The 23244-nt window shown below is 38.0% G+C and overlaps 2 protein-coding genes across 2 annotated transcripts in view; both read left to right on the top strand.

Annotated features, from left to right (window-relative positions):
• The window catches only part of LOC127660454 (AN1-type zinc finger protein 3-like), a 583207-nt gene that overhangs the window by 146489 nt on the left and 413474 nt on the right, over positions 1–23244 (top strand). The gene's annotated exons all lie outside the window — the stretch shown is intronic.
• Positions 1–23244, top strand: part of LOC127660453 (MAM domain-containing glycosylphosphatidylinositol anchor protein 1-like) — a 245028-nt gene that overhangs the window by 74827 nt on the left and 146957 nt on the right. The window contains exon 4 of the mRNA XM_052150695.1: positions 10201–10375. Coding sequence (XP_052006655.1) covers positions 10201–10375 — 175 coding nt within the window. The remainder of the gene's footprint in view (positions 1–10200; positions 10376–23244) is intronic.

Below are 23244 nucleotides of genomic sequence, written 5' to 3' on the forward strand. Positions count from 1 at the left end.
CTATCTATCTATCTATCTATCTATCTATCTGTCTGTCTGTCTGTATGTCTATCTATCTATCTGTCTCACTCTCTATCTATCTATCTATCTATCTATCTGTCTGTCTGTCTGTCTGTCTGTCTGTCTATCTATCTATCTGCCTGCCTGTCTGTCTGTCTGTCTGTCTGTCTATCTATCTATCTGTCTCACTCTCTATCTATCTATCTATCTATCTATCTATCTATCTATCTATCTATCTATCTATCTATCTATCTATCTGTCTCACTCTATCTATCTATCTATCTATCTATCTATCTATCTATCTATCTATCTATCTATCTATCTATCTGTCTGTCTGTCTGTCTGTCTGTCTGTCTATCTGTCTGTCTGTCTGTCTGTCTGTCTGTCTGTCTGTCTATCTATCTATCTCAGCATTTGTGGCATTATTGTGATTAACATAAAACATTATTTTGATTTGCCCCTTCTTAAAAAAAAGCAAAAATTGATGTTACATTGAGGCTCTTACAATGGAAGTGAATGGGGCCAGTTTTTTGATGGTTTAAAGGCAGAAATGTGAATTTTGTCACACTTAAACCATGTAAACACGCACATTTGTTTACATCTTGTGGTTATACTTTTAAAGCAGTGAATATTGTAATGTTCATAGATTGGCCCCATTCATTTCCATTGTAAGTGTCTCACTGTTACCCAGATTGTTGCTTTTTTGGTAAAGAAAAGGAAGGATGAGTCAAAATTATTCTGTGTGGTAGTCACAATTATGCCACAAATGCTGTCTATTAAACTTAACTTGTATTAAACCCAGAATACAATGTTTTGAATGTTGGGTTTGATGTTATTGATGCTTCATTGCTATGGTAAGGAGGTTTTCAGTGAATAAGCTATTGTATGACTTTGGAAGAAATTCTTTTTATTTTCGGGTGAACTGTTCTTTAAATGATGTTGCGCATAAACATGGTGATTGTCCTCCTACAGGCTTGTTTGTAGGACAGAAGTGTGAAATTTTATTGTGAGCACACAGGCGTTTGGCTGAAGGTGAGCAGCATCAGGCTGCAGAAGGACTAACACTGTGTACATCCCACGTGGAGCAGATGTATTCCTGCCCTCATTGTGTCCGTGAGCAGAAAAAGCTTCCTCACAATTCATACTCTCATTTATTACACTTGCCGTGGGATGTTTAATAGAGCTGCTGTTTGTGTAACATACAAAGCTGTTTAAATACTCTGCAGTGCTTTGTGATATTTGATTAGGATTGATTTCACTGAACAGAGGTGCAGTTGAGGACGAGAGATGAGCTAGCAAAATCTGATGCTGCTTAGCTGTTTTCTCTTTCCTGCTATTTGTCAAGTGCCTGTTTTCTGTTTCTCTTCAATCTTGCCTTTAGCACTGTTCATACGAGATACTTTTTTTTTTTTTTACTATGTTTACAGGAATAGTTCAACACAAAATGATAATTCTCTCATCATTTAATCACTCTTATGCTTTTTCAAACTCATACTGTATAACCTTCTTTCTTCTGTGGAACATAAACAAAGATTTGTCAATGGGGTCCAAAAATGTGCATGCTCCGAAAAGGACTTAAAGACAGCATTACGATAATCTATACGGTTTAATCCATGTCTTCTGAAGTTATATGATAGCTTTGAGTAAAAAAACGGAAAAAATGATGTCCTTTTTCAAATGTTTAATTTTTGTAAACTTTTTCATGAGAGACGCTCGTTCAGGCTTCCTTACGATTGGCGCTTGAACTTCACACATCAGTTCTCGCGTGAACATGCAAGCACACGTGCATCAACAGAAAGGACATGTGAGCAAGCTTCTCTCATGAATTTTTTGGGTGAACTATTCCTTTAACTATAAACTATGTTTATTATTAGTGGATTAATTTGTCCAAAATGAAAATTCTGTCATCATTTACTCACCCTTATGTTGTTCAAAACACATATGATGATTCTGTGGATTTGAAAAGGAGATATTTAGCCACATGAAGAATACAGAAATGATTACAGAATTAAAATTTTTGCATGATATAAAATAAACAAAAAAATGTCATTAGAAATAAACTAGACTTATATGTAATTAATTATATACATAACCTTCAGGTATTTGGACTTTTAAAGCACACCTAATAAATGAAAATATCAAACCAAATGGCATTTATTTTAAAGAAAGATAATCACACTTTTCAAGCAAACTGACTTCATACATCCACAAAAAATCACCTCGACACCACTTGTTTAAAAATTTTAATTGGAAAAAAATGACTAAGAAAAGTATGTTCTGAGAAAAACGTGTTTGTAGTTTGATTTTATTTATTTTTAATCTAATGCAATGACATTTAGACACATTTTAAGCATGGATCAAATGTCCAAAAGTGTCAAAATACTTACTTGGGCCTCTTTAATTCTAACATTATGTACAGTAAGCAATAAAGACGATCATACCTGACACTGCTAGTACAGTAGCTATTCTAAGAAGTCTGTTATTGGACTTTCCTTATTGATTTAATTCTTTCTTACTTTGTTTTTAACATCATCTGTTATTTTACCAGGAAAAATTTGTAAAAATGTGTAAATCCATAATGAATGTGATCCAGGCAGGACACAAGAAAATTAACTTTTAGGTACGGCATTCAAAAAAGGCCAAAATAATTGAGATTCATTATATATAAAAAAAAAAAATAAATTCTCTGAGGATGGCAAAAAACAATAGCTAATTTGTTTTTCATAATTGTTTACCAAGAGTGCATGAGACTATCACTCAGTATGTTTACTTGCTCATTAAAAGTTCAGTTTTATTCAGACTACAACAATACATCTTCTTTTTAAAATGTCATGTAAACACTTTAGTTAGAGTGAAATCATACCAGAAACGACTAAAAACTAAATGTTTTTCATTTCGGTTTGTTCTGAGCAGAAATTGTATTTTTTAGTTCTGGTTCTGGCATTTTGCAGCTTCCTCTCCAATTGGTAGCCGGTTAGAACAAAATAAGGGACTTGCTCACCCAAAATAAGTGAAAATAAAAACACTTTGTTTTTTCCCCATGTGGGAGAATTATCAGCATATAAATCATAGCAAACATAGTCTACACTAGCCTATATAAAATAATGTCTTTTCAAAAATGTATTATTAATATGAAATATATTCACAATATTTCAAATAAATATCTGAAAACTTGTTCTGTCTGAAAAGAGCTTTTATCATCCCACTCCCATTTTCCCAAGCCCTCTCTATCTCTTTCCTCGCAGCTCTCCTCTCGTTTTCTCTCTCCGACCATCCTATAACTGCCTCCATAAATTAAATTCTCCACAAGTGACACCAATTCAAGTCAAGTCATCCACAAAGAGACATTTATTGCTTAATGCCTGTCATTCCTGCTTAAATATGGGAGGCAGTGGTCCTCTTCAGCAGTGGAATAGGGTTATTGCTACTGTAAGCGCGTTTAAAGCCCATTGCTGGGCTTTTTATGTGTAAGCATGTTTAATCATTGAAGAGCAGTTTACTGCACACAAAAGCTGAATGTTTTCAGCTCAGCTTTGCACTGTGACTGTATTACTCCAATCTCTCTTAACCATTTTTCTCTCTTTCTCAATTCAGTTTAGTGTGCTTTATAGATATGACAAAAACTTTACAATTTTGTTACCAAAGCTGTGCAAACTAGGCAGTCATTATCACAACATAAACCCAGACTGGCTGACATTATCCAGTTTATTACACAGCTACCCAGTGAAGAAAAAAGTTAAGTATTGTTTTATTATGTGAGAAGAAAGAGACCATGGAGTGATATGAAAGACATGAAACTAGCACAGCTATGTGTAGGAAATCAGTTGACTGGGACCATGGGCGACTGCAGGATTTCGTCTAAGGGTACGCACAGAAATCGTCCTAATATATAGGGGGGGTTTGAGCGCATGCTCCTCTGTGAGAATACTAATAATAAAAACAACAACAACAACACCAAAGGGTTCAATTTTGGTGACTCTAAGAGAAGCATTTGCTTTTTCTTGAGGATGAGGAGCTTTCATATAACTTTTGGCTATAGCATTTCTTCAGGGAAATGTTTAGAAAAGACGCATTCTCGTGCTAAAAAAGCTAAACGCACCACAATGAAATGTGCAGAACGCAGGTGTCTCAGGATGCATTTTTATCAGTTGAAGATGTTTCTTTATAACTTGACATGGCTTCTAAAAATGCAGCGATCCCGTGAGAAATACTAAAAAACAAACAAACAGTGAAACGTGATGCACTTGTCAAAAGTTCATGGTACACACATGGTATGGCCGTACATTTGCTGGTGCCACTGACTCGGACAAGTCAATTATTCAATTTAGTTTTACAGTCAAAATACAATAATATTTTAACATCACAAAATGCTGGAATTTTGATTTTGGCTTGAAAAAGACTTGTCCAAAAGTTTAAAAAGCCCTGAAGTTTGTATAGGCCTTATGTATTTAGCATCTATGCACCATGGGATAAGACACACGGTGGTCTTTACAGCAAAAATGCACATAGAAACCCAGTTTTACGAACCCAAACAAAACCTCATAAATACTTTGTTTTCAATTCGTTTTTTGGAAATGTGTTTCAGTCTGAATGGATTTCAAATAGTTTTTTTTTCCGTATGCAACATGACTATGATGTCATGTACTGCACAAAGCATAGTAGTCTGTCAGAGTTCACTCATTTATAGTCGCACGTGGCATTCACTGTACAGTATTAAAGTAGTTCCGAACATAAGCATATGCATGAATGTATACATTAATGCCCCTGATGCTCATGTTGTTCAATATGCCTTATGTGTTCAGCACCATGGCGAGATGTCATAGGATTCAGAAAACAAGCAAAAATCGGGTGCAGTGTGAACAGAGCATGAATATGCAGTACAGACAGATCGCTACTCTACGGCAAACATAGACTCTTGGGAATTTTCTACAGCTACAGAAAACAGTGAAGACACAGAGACAGAGCAGGCTTGCATTGTTTGCTGGGATCTTAAGAACAGAAAAACGTGGTGCTGTACGCCAGCTGTTGATGTTACGAAGGGCAGCGTTGTCTCTTTCATCGGTTCATCTGTCTCATGACCAATATTTTTCTTTGGGTTTCCTCTAGCTACAGCATCTCTGTGTCTGTTTCTATCACCCATCGCTCCTCACTCTCTCCGATGCTCTTCTCTCTCTGCATTTAGACTTTAAGAGTTTCTTCACCAACGTGACTTTCGGTTCTTGTATGCGAGCCGGTCGAGGCCACTGTAATGATAGCCTATCCTGTGCCATCTGTCTCACATCTGCCTGTGACAGCCCTTTGAGATGAATTAACATGATGATGGCACAGTTTTGGGCAACTGAGAAAACAAACAGTACTTTTTTGGAGTGCCACCAACAGTGGCGGATCCTGGCATTGGTGATTTAGGCAGTCATGTATGCCAGTCGTTCTCATCTGCTTTTTTGCTTTAGGACCCAGATTTGATATTAGACATCAAGAGATGACCCAACATAGTACCAGACTGTATTATTATACAAAGGTAAACAAAAATGTCCTCCACCACCCGGATTGAGGGTTTACAGCATTACGTATTCATGGCAACAACGAAGTTGTAAAATTATTAATAAATTATTGATAAAACTTCTATTAAACATGTTTTCATATATGCATAAATTAACATTATACAATGTTAGTAAATGATGTAATGCTCATTGTTAGTTCATGTTAAATATTGGGTTAATGTATACAGCTTTAATGTAAAGTGCTACCCTTAAATTCCTGCATTGAAATGTATTGAAAGGATATTACTATGAACAGCATAGTATTATGCAATATGTAAAATTATTAACATCACATTATAAATTTACATTTATGCATTTGGCAGACACTTTTATCCAAAGCGACTTACAGTGCACTTATTACAGGGACAGTCCCCCCAGAGCAACCTGGAGTTAAGTGCCTTGCTCAAGGACACAATGGTGGTGGCAGTGGGGATCAAACCAGCAACCTTCTGATTACCAGTTATGTGCTTTAGCCCACTACGCCACCACCACTCCTATAAATGTTGTGCATTTTGTGAAAACAAGGAGATGCAAAATCATAGCCTGTTCAAATCAATGGAACATTTGCATATGTGGCTGATTTTGCTTAGTGTTAATTTAGTATTATTATTATCAGAACAAATAGAGTTGAGAACCAGTAGCGGTTTTAACCACTACGCAAACTACGCAATTGCATGGGGCCCTGGACGTCAGGGGGCCCCGGTATGAAATCTCTGCAAAAAACCAGTCGAGCTGTTGTCAGTGCCCTTACAGCCATTCACGTTAGAGGTAGGCCGGGTTCGGGTCAGTTTTTCAAGTTGGACTTTAGGTTCGGGTTTGTAATTTATGATATACAGGACTTCCGCACTTGTTTCGCCCATGAGTTAGGGGCCGTTCACACCGAATGTGTTTTTGCGTGCGTGTGCACTGATTTTCCGTTGTTTTTCTATGTAAACACACACTAGACGAATGTCCTTGACTGCTGCATCGCATCTCGCTTTTTCTTCAGTGTCTCACGCAGGAACGGGAAATAAAAAATAAATAAAACGTAGGACTCAAAAACACACGCCGAGACACCTGCGTTCTGTTTCATTCGTTGCGCAGGTGTCACAAAGATTTAACGTTTTGAACAAGTTCAGGTTGTAAAGAGGTGACTGTTACAATGTTTAACATTATTCCAGATTATTCTGCACCAAGCAAAGTTTCAGCGCTTGATAAACGGCAATGTTTTTTTCCTTCTGCTCTAGTGTGCTGAGGGGCTGCCATGACTTGTAAGTTTACTGTGGCTGGTTACTGTTATGAATGTTGCCTACAATACTTACATAAAATATAGCCTTTTTCAACAATACACTGCAGCATCAGAAAATAAGCTCCAGGTGAAAGTAAAGTAAAGAAGACAGAAATAAATTACTATTGTATACAACTAATCATCAAAGTAATAATAATAATAATATGTCATTCTGTATTATAATGAAAAACTGGACAACAATGAATAATTGTTAGGTTATAATAATAAATAACAACTGAATTCTAAAATGTTAGTGAGTGAAGTAGTAGGTTTTGCTCACCCTGTTCATTTTAAAAGTGTTTTGTAAAATAAAATAAAAAATAAAAATAATAATAAAAAAAAAACATATATATTTACCTATATATATATATATATATATATATATATATATATATATATATATATATATATATATATATATATATATATATATATATAGGTAAATACTGCTTTTTTATCATGATATTGTAAAAAATAAAAATAAAAATAAAATGGAAAAAAATGCATTAATTATCTTGAACTCTACTTGGCTACAATGGCTGATAGGATGACTTTAACATTATGATTTAAAATCAATTTTATGTAATTTTTTAAGTAACATTTTCAAAATGGGGCCTCGGGTTGGTCGGTTGCTTGGGGCCTCAGAAATCATAAACCCGCCCCTGTTGAGAACCTGCAGTGCAATCCTCATGTTGTTCAAAACACATAGTATTTCTTTCCTCCCCAGAATACAAAATTAGATTTTAGACATACTATTAGCCTCAGTCAACATACACTTTCATTATTTTTCTCCATACAATGAAAGTGAAAAGTGACTGAGACTGTCATTCTGCCTCACACCTCCTTTAGCATTCAACGGAAGAGTAAATGATGATAGAATTTTCATTTTCGGGTAAACTTTTCCATTAGAAAAAGTGCATTTGCCTGTGGTTCGAACTTAAGTCACTTATCAGCGACAATCCCAAGCCTGTATGAACGAGCCTCATATTTACTACAGTGCAAAAGCTATTAGCATTAGTTTGTTAATTAAGTATTGCTTTTTCAATCTAAAAGGACCATAGTTTTGTAAAAAAAATACTTTCAAAATAGTTTTTGCCACCAGCTTTTTTGTCCTTTGCCACCAAGAGGAGAGGTGACTCCCAGCAGGAATTCTCTCTCTCCCCTTGCTCTGTGTTAATTTCTCAGCAAGTCCACCTGATAAATGAACTGCAGCTGTGTCCCAAATCCACAGGCAAATAAACCTGAACAAACACAAAGCCTGTCGTTTGCACAGGTTTGTGTAATCACATAATCCTTTGAATGTACGTCCTAACCTTCATGTTGTCCTGCCGCTGCCAACTACAATCGCTGCTTACCCGCATGGCACCTCGTTCAGAGGTGACCCCTGCTATAATGGAAGCAGCTTTCTGATGTCCAGAGGTGGCGAGTTGTAGGAGATTACACAAACTTTACTTTGTAATGTTCTCTTAACCTTACACACTCAATGCAAAGACTGTGTGAAGGTGTCAAAGGAATGATTAAGATGGGTGAGGGTTCGATTACAGACAGATTTTGAAGGCTGTACTTACAGTGAGTTCAAATCAATAAAAATCTAGTACCTCAGAACATCTTTCTTAGCTTTGCAACTGCCTGTCTATATGGTTTTAAGGTCTTTTTTTTGTAAATTCACTTGGAAAATAAATCAGTTTACAATAAGGCTGTATTTGTTAACATAAGAAAATGCATTAGGTTCATGAACTAACAATGAATCATTTTATTTTTGCAACATTTCCTAATATTTAGTATTGTTAATGTTGCAAAAATAAAATGATTCATTGTTAGTTCATTATAAACAGAAGCATACTAGTAAATTAACAATACTAAATATTAGGAAATGTTAATTTACTAGTATGCTTCTGTTTATAATTTTTCCATACGCAAAACACCATGGAACCACGCATCCATCATACCGCTCAGGGAAGAGACACATTCTGTCTCCTAGAGATGAATGTAGTTTGGTGCAAAAAAATCAATCCCAGAACAACAGCAAAGGACCTTGTGAAGATGCTGGAGGAAACATGTAGACAAGTATCTATATCCACAGTAAAACAAGTCCTATATCGACATAACCTGAAAGGCTACTCAGCATCGAAGAAGCCACTGCTCCAAAACCACCATAAAAAAGCCAGACTACAGTTTATAAGAGCACATGAGGACAAAGATTTTACTTTTTGGAGAAACGTCCTCTGGTCTAATGAAACAAAAATGTAACCTTTTGGCCTCAATGACCATCGTTATGTTTGGAGGAAAAAGGGTGAAGCTTGCGAGCAAAAAAAACACCAAAAACGTCCCATGGTTTGCTTTGCTGTAGGAGGGACTGGTGCACTTCACAAAATAGATGACATCATGAGGAAGGAAAATTATGTGGATATATTGAAGCAGCATCTCAAGACATCAGCCAAGAAGTTAAAGCTTGGTCACAAATGGGTCTTCCAAATGGACAATGACCCCAAGCATACCTCATAAGTTGTGGCAAAATGTCAAGGTCAAGGTATTGGAGTGGCCATCACAAAGCCCTGACCTTAATCTGATAGGAAATTTGTTTGTAGAATTGAAAAAGCATGTGAGAGCAAGGAGATCTTCAAACTTGTCCCAGTTACACCAGTTGTGTCTGGAGCAATGGGCCAAAATTCCAGCAAAATATTGTGAGATACTTGTGGAAGGCTACGCAAAATGTTTGACCCAAGTTAAACAATTTCAAGGCAATGCTACACAATATTAACAAGTGTATGTAAACTTCTGACCCACTGGGAATGTGATGAAATAAATAAAAGCTGAAATAAATCATTCTCTCTACTATTATCTTGACATTTCACATTCTTAAAATAAAGTAGTGATCCTAACTGACCTAAGACAGGCAATGTTTACTATCATTAAATGTCAGGACTTGTCAGGAGTTTAAATGTAGTTGGCTAAGGTTTATGTAAACTTCTGACCTCAACTGTAGACAGACAGATAGACAGATAGACAGACAGATAGACAGATAGACAGACAGACAGACAGACAGACAGACAGACGGACGGACGGACAGATAGATAGATAGATAGATAGATAGATAGATAGATAGATAGATAGATAGATAGATAGATAGATAGATAGATAGATAGATAGATAGATAGATACTCTTCTTCACATTGTTGGTCTCAACATAATCTTTAGAAAAAGGGGTGTGTCTAATTCAATGGCTCAGTTTTCTGGAAGTTCCAGAGTGGCTAAAAATGCTTACAGCACCATTGAAATGCATCATATTAAATAAGCACTGAAATAAAAAGGTAACTTTATTAGTTCATTTGTTGTCACTGGCTCCATCATATCGCAAACTTCTCATGAGTCTCCAAATGTCACCCCTTGCAGGTGCGGTGGACCAAGACAGCAGGCAGTGCCTCGGAGAAGTTCCAGGAGACATCTATCTTCGATGAGACTCTACGGATCCCCAACATTCAGAGAGTGCAGGGCGGCCGCTACTACTGCAAGGCTGAGAATGGGGTGGGGGTGGCTGCCATCAAGTCCATTCGCGTAGATGTGCAGTGTAAGTGATAGGGCCATGATCCCTCCTCTTCCCGGCCTGATCACTCCCTCATTTCCTGAAGGAGTAGAATCAGTGTGAACTCTCCAGAGCTTTATCTCTGTCCCATCGTTGGTTAGGTAAATTATACTCTAAGCACGGTCTTGAACCACCATAGTCCATTAACTAAACATCTAATGCATCTGTGCACGCAAAACTGGAAAACACTTTCTTGATCTAGTAAGCTCCAATCTGATTGGTTGGTTTCAAGCAATTTCTGGGCATCAGTCTGTCCGGGTTGACACTACGAGCAATACATAATCACTGGGTTTGCCAAGTTAGTGACATCTCATATTATCTTGCCCCTAAATTACATTTAAAACAATATGAATTGTGATTGATCGCTTTACATGTCATTCATACAGCTGTTTCTATCTAAGTGGGTGGCTGGAAGATGTTGCAATATGGACCTACAAATGGTCTAAGTAATAAAGAGTGTACTTGGGCTGTATGTTTGTGTGGGTGGTTATGGAAAACAGGAGGAAACAATGCTCAATTGAGCTGCCAAGACAAATGAGGAAGCACATAAATACACATACTGATTTTTGGGACACTTTAATAAGCAGTGATTGAGAGATGTACAACTTGCACTGGACAGATACGCCTGGAGAGTTCGGGTGAATGAATTGGAAGGATCGAACGTGTGAGTTAAAGAGACAGAAGACAGACAGGGTCACACTGTTTATGTGTAAAAGGGAAACCCTGCAGGGCTGCCCAGCACCACTGACCCACTGTCCCACTGAGTCAAGGGCCAGGTCAGCGGCTACAGCCAGACCCCACAAACACCACCGAAAGCAACGTCACTTTATAAGAACAACCCCATTCTCTATAAACAACCTCATTCTTTATGAATAACCTAATTTCATCAGACCAACTTCAGTTTTTACAAGTGTTTTCACTCTCTCCATACACTCTACAAACAACTTTATTCTCAACAAACAAATTTACATTCTACAAAAACTCTCTATTTGTTTTTTAAACTGTCTATAAACAATTCACTGTCCTCGAACAACCTCACTTTCTAACACTCTACAAATATCTTAACTTAACTCTCTTCTAACAACTTTACTGTCTACAAATAACTTCACTCTCTACAAACAACCATACACTCTCCACAAACAACATCAGTCTCTACAAACAAACATACTTTCTACAAACAACTTAACTCTCTACAAACAACCGTACACTCTCCACAAACAACATCAGTCTCTACAAACAAACATACTTTCTACAAACAACTTAACTCTCTACAAACAACCGTACACTCTCCACAAACAACATCAGTCTCTACAAACAAACATACTTTCTACAAACAACTTAACTCTCTACAAACAACCGTACACTCTCCACAAACAACATCAATCTCTACAAACAACCATACACTCTCCACAAACAACATCACTCTCTACAAACAACATCACTCTCCACAAACAACATCACTCTCCACAAACAACATCACTCTCCACAAACAACCGTACAGTGTCCACAAACAACATCACTCTCTACAAACAACCGTACACTCTCTGCAATCAACATCACTCTCCACAAACAACCGTACACTCTCCACAAACAACATCACTCTCTACAAGCAGACATACTTTCTACAAACAACATCAATCTCTACAAACAACCATACACCCTCCACAAACAACCGTACACTCTCCACAAACAACTTAACTCTCTACAAACAACCATACACTCTCCACAAACAACATCAGTCTCTACAAACAAACATACTTTCTACAAACAACTTAACTCTCTACAAACAACCGTACACTCTCCACAAACAACATCAGTCTCTACAAACAAACATACTTTCTACAAACAACTTAACTCTCTACAAACAACCGTACACTCTCCACAAACAACATCAGTCTCTACAAACAAACATACTTTCTACAAACAACTTAACTCTCTACAAACAACCGTACACTCTCCACAAACAACATCAATCTCTACAAACAACCATACACTCTCCACAAACAACATCACTCTCTACAAACAACCGTACACTCTCCACAAACAACATCACTCTCCACAAACAACATCACTCTCCACAAACAACATCACTCTCCACAAACAACCGTACAGTGTCCACAAACAACATCACTCTCTACAAACAACCGTACACTCTCTGCAATCAACATCACTCTCCACAAACAACCGTACACTCTCCACAAACAACATCACTCTCTACAAGCAGACATACTTTCTACAAACAACATCAATCTCTACAAACAACCATACACCCTCCACAAACAACCGTACACTCTCCACAAACAACTTAACTCTCTACAAACAACCATACACTCTCCACAAACAACATCACTCTCTACAAGCAGACATACTTTCTACAAACAACATCAATCTCTACAAACAACCGTACACTCTCCACAAACAACATCAGTCTCTACAAACAAACATACTTTCTACAAACAACTTAACTCTCTACAAACAACCGTACACTCTCCACAAACAACATCAATCTCTACAAACAACCATACACTCTCCACAAACAACATCACTCTCTACAAACAACCGTACACTCTCCACAAACAACATCACTCTCCACAAACAACCTCACTCTCCACAAACAACATCACTCTCCACAAACAACCGTACAGTGTCCACAAACAACATCACTCTCTACAAACAACCGTACACTCTCTGCAATCAACATCACTCTCCACAAACAACCGTACACTCTCCACAAACAACATCACTCTCTACAAGCAGACATACTTTCTACAAACAACATCAATCTCTACAAACAACCATACACCCTCCACAAACAACCGTACACTCTCCACAAACAACTTAACTCTCTACAAACAACCATACACTCTCCACAAACAACATCAGTTTCTACAAACAAACATACTTTCTACAAACAACTTAACTCTCTACAAACAACCGTACACTCTCCACAAACAACATCAGTCTCTACAAACAAACATACTTTCTACAAACAACTTAACTCTCTACAAACAACCGTACACTCTCCACAAACAACATCAGTCTCTACAAACAAACATACTTTCTACAAACAACTTAACTCTCTACAAACAACCGTACACTCTCCACAAACAACATCAATCTCTACAAACAACCATACACTCTCCACAAACAACATCACTCTCTACAAACAACCGTACACTCTCCACAAACAACATCACTCTCCACAAACAACATCACTCTCCACAAACAACATCACTCTCCACAAACAACCGTACAGTGTCCACAAACAACATCACTCTCTACAAACAACCGTACACTCTCTGCAATCAACATCACTCTCCACAAACAACCGTACACTCTCCACAAACAACATCACTCTCTACAAGCAGACATACTTTCTACAAACAACATCAATCTCTACAAACAACCATACACCCTCCACAAACAACCGTACACTCTCCACAAACAACTTAACTCTCTACAAACAACCATACACTCTCCACAAACAACATCACTCTCTACAAGCAGACATACTTTCTACAAACAACGTCAATCTCTACAAACAACCGTACACTCTCCACAAACAACATCAATCTCTACAAGCAAACATACTTTCTATAAACAATTTCACTCTCTACAAACAACCGTACACTCTCCACAAACAACATCAATCTCTACAAACAACCATACACCCTCCACAAACATCACTCTCTACAAGCAGACATACTTTCTACAAACAACATCAATCTCTACAAACAACCATACACTCTCCACAAACATCACTCTCTACAAGCAAACATACTTTCTACAAACAACTTAACTCTCTACAAACAACCGTACACTCTCCACAAACAACATCAATCTCTACAAACAAACATACTTTCTACAAACAACTTAACTCTCTACAAACAACAGTACACTCTCCACAAACAACATCAATCTTTACAAACAAACATACTTTCTACAAACAACTTAACTCTCTACAAACAACCGTACACTCTCCACAAACAACATCAGTCTCTACAAACAAACATACTTTCTACAAACAACTTAACTCTCTACAAACAACCGTACACTCTCCACAAACAACATCAATCTCTACAAACAAACATACATTTTGCAAACAACTTAACTCTCTACAACCTCTTTCTCTATGAGCAATCTCACTTTTTTCAGTCAACCTCACTCTCTATGAACTATTCAGCTATTTATTTCAGTGTTTTTGTGTTTGTCTGTGTTGTTTTTTTTATGAATTTTTTTTGTAAACCAGGGACTAAAAATGGTTCAAGTAACAAAAACAAAAACCGAAAACGAATGGAATTTTTAGCAGATCCTAACCAAAAACCGGAACATTATTAGAAGTAAAAAGTACACATGTCAGTTGTTTCCAAGTCTTCACTGAATTGTTGGTAGATATGATGCATTAATACAGATTTGATGCTGCAGAGTTTTGACTGAGAAGCAGATCTGTAATGAAAATTATACGTAACTGTTAATTAGCTGTATGCCTGTTATGCTTTCTATGCTGATAAATCCACCACACAGGAAGAAAATTAATTGCTTATTTTCACTTATTTTGGTGAGGCAAGTGGCTTATTTTGGTTTTGTTTCTAACCAATCTTTAATTTTGTTCTAACCAGTAACCTTTTGGAAAGGAGGCTGTGGAACTTCTGAACTAATGCAGAAAACATTTTGTTTTTAGTCCCTGTTGTAAACACTAGACAGACATCTTTGACCGTGGCACTGCATCTCGATTTTGACAAAATTTGTAAGACCTTGTGTTTCTTTAATTTAAAAATGTGTCTCAAGATATCTGCATTCTGTTACATTCTTTTTTTAATTGGTAGATCTGGTTTGCCAGAGAACTGAGCAGAAAATATCAGCATTAGTATAAATAGCATTGCATTAGTGTCAACATTTTGGGATGTTTTAGATCTGTATGAATGATAATGATAGGGTTTATAATCAAAGTTTAAAATGACTCCACTGCTGTACGCTTAATTTACTCTCTACCCTTCGCACATAACCAGAATCAGTCACCATGCTCCCTCCAAGATCCCTGGGTGTTCGACCATCGCATGCCCATGAGCCCCACTCCACTTGTCCCCTTGGAGGCAGGATGTGTTGTTCCATAGGGTTCCCCGGGGCCGGATGATAATTGTGTACCAGGTAAACAGGGCCGGTTGACAGCTGCTCTGAGTGGAAGCACTTCTGACGGGCAAAGCTTGTTCAATTTCCCCCCACTGGCTCTAAACGGCTCCCTGAATGAATTTAGCACCACAACACCGGCAATTAGACTCAGCAAGGCCAGAGCAGCAGGGCACAGCGTGGATGACCCACCACAAACACCCCCTTCAATCTTCTACAGCACCAAACCCCATTACTGCGAGAAAAGAGAGTGAGAGAGAGCGAGTTTGAGCTGTGAGATAGAAAGGTGAGAGGTACAGAAGGTGGGAGAGATAAAGATAGACGAATTACGGAAGTGGGATTGAGAGCAAGTTGGGAAAGGCGTGACAATAAGACTTACGGAATGACCCGCTTCTTTGTGCAGCTGAAAAAAGACCTAGGCAGCTTTTATACCAGAATCCCTGTGTTCACACATGACCAGCATGACAGAAGAGACTATTAAGAGTTATTTAGTTAGAAAAGTGGTGACGAATCTCTCTTCTTCATTTCCTCGTTCCCTCCTTTTTTTCTGCAGTCCCTGTTGGTTTATATATATATTAGTTTATTTTTTTTATATACCATTACATTTTATCTTAAAACAAAACTTCTCTGTATTCTCCGAAAGCAAGTCCTAATATTGTGCAAAATTTTACTTTTAAAGTAAAAATATTTTAGGCTATATTATGCCTCCGTGAGGGTTAAAGGCTGACTGCAGGGGACCGTGCGGGAGAGAGAGATTGTTTACGGACATGTCCGTCATGTGTGTGTTTATGTCTTCTTTTAAGTTTATCATTAAAACTATTATTTATATTGAAAAGCCGGTTCTCGCCTCCTCTTTTCCATTGAATACCTTTACACGGATGTTTAGATATTTTACTGGTAAAATATGTATTTTTATTTATATATTAATCTATATATTTTCTATTTTTCTGTATTTATTATTAATTCTTTGTTAAGACAAAATGAGTTTTGCAATGATCAAAAGACCCCCTACAACACCTCTCTCTCTCTCTCTTGCTCACACACACACACACACACACACACACACACACACACACACACACACACACACACACACACACGTAGTGTTTCCGTGTTTTATGGGGACTTTCCATAGACATAATGGTTTTTATACTGTACAAACTTTATATTCTATCCCCTAAACCTAACCCTACCCCTAAACCTAACCCTCACAGAAAACTTTCTGCATTTTTACATTTTCAAAAAACATAATTTAGTATGATTTATAAGCTGTTTTCCTCATGGGGACCGACAAAATGTCCCCACAAGGTCAAAAATGTCGGGTTTTACTATCCTTATGGGGACATTTGGTCCCCACAAAGTGATAAATACATGCTCACACACACACACACACACACACACACACACACACACACACACACACACACACACACACACACACACACACACTCATGTTGTGTTTCCATGTTTTATGGGGACTTTCCATAGACATAATGGTTTTTATACTGTACAAACTTTATATTCTATCCCCTAAACCTAACCCTACCCCTAAACCTAACCCTCACAGAAAACTTTCTGCATTTTTACATTTTCAAAAAACATAATTTAGTATGATTTATAAGCTGTTTTCCTCATGGGGACCGACAAAATGTCCCCACAAGGTCAAACATTTCGGGTTTTACTATCCTTATGGGGACATTTGGTCCCCACAAAGTGATAAATACACGCTCACACACACACACACACACACACACACACACACACACACACACACACTCTGGTGGTTGTTTATGCGGGCAGTTCAGTCTTTGACCATGACACTTTGGCCAGTGAGACAGTGGGTAAATGTGTTCTGGGGTCAGCGTGCCTCTACAGTAAGGATGGACTTGGTTCAGAGACCCAGTTCTCACCCTTTCATTTGGTACAGCAGTGTGAACACACACTCCAGCAGCAGGTAAGATAACAACATGTGTGGAGCAGCCGATTGGGTGGATTTAACCAGACATTTTCAATATTCGTTGCATAATGTTTTCATTTTGGCTTTGACATTATGTTCACATTCTACATACGTTCAGGCTGGATGGATCTGGTGTTATACATGAAGAAAAATATATATACAATCTCTTAAAATTTGTATACACTCTTCAGTTTTCATGAGAGCCACTTTTAGAATTATTAGCACCAATGGTTGCATAGATCATGAGCTTAAGAATGCTATCTGAGTGTTTGTTGAAGTATGATAGGGTGTTTACATGGGTTTTTACACGTGTGTATGTGTGTGTGTGTGTGTGGCTTTGAAAGCTGGAAGGACTATATGTGTGTGTGCATTATGTGTTTACATATGAATGTGACATTGATTTCTGCTCATGTTCATGTGTGTCGGGTTTAACCAACAGTTGTCATGAGGAAAATGTCTTCATAAGCATTATGAATTTTTTAAGGAATATGTTAAAATGCAAAAATATTTGTGTGAGGATTAGATTTAATTGTAGGGGTATGACCACAAGAAAATGGGTGTGTCTCAATCAGCTACCTATTTCAGTATTCAGGGCACTGATCACGGAGTCAGACATTTCTAGGGCTGTCCCAATCGCAAAATCGTTCCAGTGCACTAAATAATTCCAGGGAGAATCGTTGCTTGCTAAATGTCATCCTGAAATGACAGAAATTTGGGAAAAGCCTCTCAAGTCGTTAGAGGACGAGTGCAAGTGCAAATAGCTTTTGTGATGTCAAATTTATTTTATTTATTTTATTTAAAAGAACATTTTCTTTCATATGTAATGTGCATAAAAGAGCGGATGCCGTGGTTGGCGGCGTGAAGTCTCTGTGGCAACGCGCTCAACAAGCCACTTGATAAGATGCGCGGGTTGACGGCCTCAGACGCGGAGGCAACTGGGATTCGTCCCCGCCACCCGGATTGAGGCAAATCGCTACGTGACCACGAGGACTTAAAATTTTGGAATTGGACATCTCCCAAATTGGGAGAAAAAAAGAAATGTTTTGAAAAATCTCTGTTAATTGCAGACTTTGGTATCTGAGCACAGTTCAAGCCTTTGTTGAAATCTCTTTTATATATATGAGATTGAAAATTAAATCAATCTCATATATATGAGATATGAGAGTGTATCTTTGTGATACCAGTGGAATACATTCAGGTTTTGTGTGTCTGTGGTCTGAGCTGGAGTGTGATTGGTTTTACTGGGTGAGTGTGTGAGCTGACCTCCCGTCTTAGCCAGTCTGTGCTTGCCAGAGTCTGGCATCACAATACAGTCCACAAAAAGCCCTTTTGTGCTGGAGACACACAAGAGTGCTGGAGAAGAATAAAAATACTAGTGACTCACACACATACACACAGTTAAAACAGGGCTGACACAGTATACTGAATCCTAGTGCACTTACTGGCAAAACTAAGAATAAAAATACCCCCTTCTCACTCTCTCACCACACACACACACACACACACACACACACACACACACCCTGTGATGGGTAGTGGGCTAAAGGTGAGTCATTGGCTTTCTTTAGGCCCAGACAGATGTGAGTGCCCACATTCTGTTTTTTAGAGTGAACTCGAAGCCAATTATTTCATTGTACCTTTTCTGCTGTTTTCACTGTAGAGTCTAATCATAGTAGGAGAGCAGAGCAAAGTTGTGAATAAAAGCAAAGGTGAGATTAAGTGGAGAGGAGAGGAGAGAAAATAAGGAATGGATAAAGCCCAAAGTATACTTCAGTTAGACACGGACGCTAGTCATTTTGCTTACAGGACGCGTGACGAGTGCGAGTACTAATCGCGTGCAGCCTGATTTACCGTGCGTACTCTGAACTTGCAGCATGCGCGTGCGCCTGGAATGATTTGCACTAATTAATGGGCCAAAAATCTCATTTAAAAAATCCAAATGTATTTATTTATTTTTGATTTTAGCACATTATTAGTCGTATGTCTACACACACTCTGCTGCTTCAAAGTTTTGAAAGGAGGGCATCTCAAACCACCTATGGATGTGATCTGTCTCTATTCCATCTTGGAGTGCATTTACACCTGGTCTTATCATGAAATGATAGCTATCCGAAGAGTAAAAACCCCTAAAAGTGTTTATTAAAAGGAAGATTTAGATAATTTATTTAAATTTGGTTCTCCCTGCCACCCCTGTATCATATTTGTCTGGTAGAAAGTTGGCAATCCTATGCACAATGTGTTTTTAACCCAGCTGATTTACATTTATGCATTTGGCAGACGCTTTTATCCTGATTAGTTGTGCTTCCTTCATTGTGCCATGTACTGTATACTTGGACAGACAAATGAAGACTAGCTCGATTGCGCAAAAACACTCTGTTGCTCGATTATAACTGCGCATGTAAATGTACTGAATGAAAGCAGAAGAAAGGAGATGAAAGGATGAAGGGAAGAGATGTAAGGAGGGGCCAGTGTGAAACATTACAGACCTACAGTCTAGTGTTGTAGTACTCAAAACTGGACTCAGTCTCGTGTCCGAGTCAAGACCATATTTTCATGGTCTTGGTCTTGACTCGAACTTGAACAAGTGTGGACTTAACCCCGAGTCCAGTCAATATACAGTGAAAAGCTGACTAATCTGACAAACATTTTTGACTGATAATATCAGAGATCTTGATGTTTGGCCCACTTTTCAAACTGCTGAGTAGAATCAGAACTATTGATGCCCAGTTCACAAATAAGTAATTCTATTGAATCGGTTCTTTTCAGCAAATTAGCCAAACAGGTTAGCAAAAAGGTCTGAATCAATTGGCTATGATTCGTTCATTGGATTAAGTGGATACTCACCTAGTCAACAAAAGACTGCTTTTTTGAGAGGTAACTTCGAGAAAATTCCATTAGTGCTGTCTTTTTAATTGTTTGGCTGTTCACACCAAACGCAATATTGCGTCCACCCATTCTGTTTTTTAGTTGTTTTTCTAGGTAAACATACTAAACAGATGTCTTTGACTGTTGCATTATGTTTTGCTGTCTTTTTGGTGTTTTGTGCAGGAGCGCCATATTTAAAAAAAAAAAATTTGTCAAGTTAAAAAGAACATCAACTGTTAAAAACTGTCACAAGTAGATGCTGAGATGAGACGGGAGATGCTGGATCTAATTGCAGGCTTTTAATGATGATGACAGTGAAACAAACAAACAAACAAACATGAACTCATACAGCAAAAATAAGAACTGACAAAGAAATGCAAAACTAGAGGGTATACACACACACACACACGTAGTGTTTCCGTGTTTTATGGGGACTTTCCATAGACATAATGGTTTTTATACTGTACAAACTTTATATTCTATCCCCTAAACCTAACCCTACCCCTAAACATAACCCTCACAGAAAACTTTCTGCATTTTTACATTTTCAAAAAACATAATTTAGTATGATTTATAAGCTGTTTTCCTCATGGGGACCGACAAAATGTCCCCACAAGGTCAAAAATTTTGGGTTTTACTATCCTTATGGGGAAATTTGGTCCCCACAAAGTGATAAATACATGCTCTCACACACACACACACACACACACACACACACACACACACACACACACACACACACACACACACACACACACACACAAAAGGGCTAATAAGGGAATGGAAAACAGGTGAGAACAATGGGGAACTGCTGAGGGCAGTGCATGATGGGAAACGTAGTCCAGGGGAAACACTTCAAAATACGAGTCCTAGGAAACACGAGGGAGACAGAATGTGTCAAAAATGTGATATTCTCTTTCCCCTGATAGCACACACTGCGTTGGTCTGAACGACCTCTAGTCTTTTTGAAATGCTTTAGCCCTTAGTTACATGAATGCTACACATACTGAAGAAAATGTAAAAAATATTTCTCTCAATGTCATCAGAATTGAATGGTTTCTGGAATAAATTAAATAAAAAATGTTTTCTGTGCGTACCCCGAAATAAAATCTTGCAGGCAAAAGTAAGCAGAAATAATTGACCTACAATGAATGAAATATAGTAGTGCAATTGAGGAAATTGTTAACAAATTGAATGTAAATGTTTATACCACTTTCTGCATAAACGTGTCTTATTTAATACATTATTATTATTATTATTATTTTAGGCCCTTTTTAGTTATTAGACTTTGTATATTTTGTAAAGCAGAAATGTTAAAATAATAAATTTGGTTTATTTGATAGACTCATCCTTTACTGGTCTCGGTCTCGACTCGGACTTGGCCCTCTCCGGTCTTGGTCTTGACTCGTACTCGACCTTCTTCTGGTCTCGATCTTGACACGAACTCAACCTACTCTAGTCTCGGACTGGACTTGGACTCGGATGAGCTAGTCTCGACTACAACACTGCTACAGTCAACAGGCAGGAGCTCTTTTTGTGCTGCGGGGGGGAGTAAATTAGACAAAGTGACAACAGGAGGCAAAAGACGAGTGGGAGAACTCATTCAGTCTGGTTCTTTGATGAGTTTAGATGAGATCATGTCACACTCTGACCCATGATACATATCTACACAGGCAAATCCAGCTATTATTTGCTCAGTCTTTGATTTTTATTCTCATATTAGAACCTCTCCCAGCTCTTCACGGCAGTTCTTTGTTCTTTGACTCCTACTCCTCGCTGTGAGGAAGATTACCATCATCTTGCTCTCATCTTGTCAAACAGTTATCCTCAACAATGCCTGCTTCTAATTGGTTGATTTGGGTTGATAATGAGTCCGCCCCCTTCACCCATCTTTTGATGATGTCACCTGAAGGCATGGCTCCCTCGTTCTAAAACACTCCCGCTCTCCCTCTCGTGTGGAGCTGCCACGCAGCGCCTTGGCTTCCGCCTCGCTGTTGACAGCAGGCTGCTGGATGAAAGAGAATGCTTCACACCACATGAAAATTTCATGCGCCTCTAATAAATATCTCCAGGCGATGTAACATCCACGGAGTCTTGTTGAAATGGGTGCTGGCTCGAGCATGGGTTTCCCTGAACACAGCGCCACATGTTGAAACAGCAAGTCTTAGTTTAGCATTAAAATCAAATCTATCTATCTATCTATCTATCTATCTATCTATCTATCTATCTATCTATCTATCTATCTATCTATCTATCTATCTATCTATCTATCTATCTATCTATCTGTCTATCTGTCAAGTCAAGTTTATTTGTATAGCGCTTTTCACAACAGGCATTGTTTCAAAGCAGCTGTACATGCAATTATGATATTACATAAAATAAATGAATATAATGCCAATATTAGTTATTTATGTTTAGAACTGTTAGTGGTTAAAATTGGTAAACTAAGTAATTGTTGTGGGTTAATGATTAAACATAATTGTTTTATATTAACTATGAGTTTTAGAGTTAAAGTCCTTAAAGTCATCCCGAATAAATCGAGGACATACATGTGGCTGCATTGTGCTTTGATGTTGGCCAATGAATGCTTTAGTTAGTGGTTAATTCATTTTCTATGTAGTTTAAGAAAGTAATGTCCCTCTTATGACCAAGTTGATATAGGTATCATTCAGTGAGGAGCAGCGCAGTCCGGCTGGGTGCTTATGGCAGGTAATTTTGGTGAACTCCATCTTGAGCCCATGGTTCAGGCAGTGGCTCATGAAGAATCCCATGTCTTTGAGTTTGCATGAATTCATCTTCTGTGAAGTCCGTCTTAGCAGACTGAAGTGAAGTCTGGCTGGCACATGCTACAGTTGGTCATCATCATTCAGTGACACAGTGGGAATCGGACAGCAGGCATATAAAT

This window comes from Xyrauchen texanus, chromosome 20, assembly GCF_025860055.1.
Source record: "Xyrauchen texanus isolate HMW12.3.18 chromosome 20, RBS_HiC_50CHRs, whole genome shotgun sequence".
NCBI classification, from domain to species: Eukaryota; Metazoa; Chordata; class Actinopteri; order Cypriniformes; family Catostomidae; genus Xyrauchen; species Xyrauchen texanus.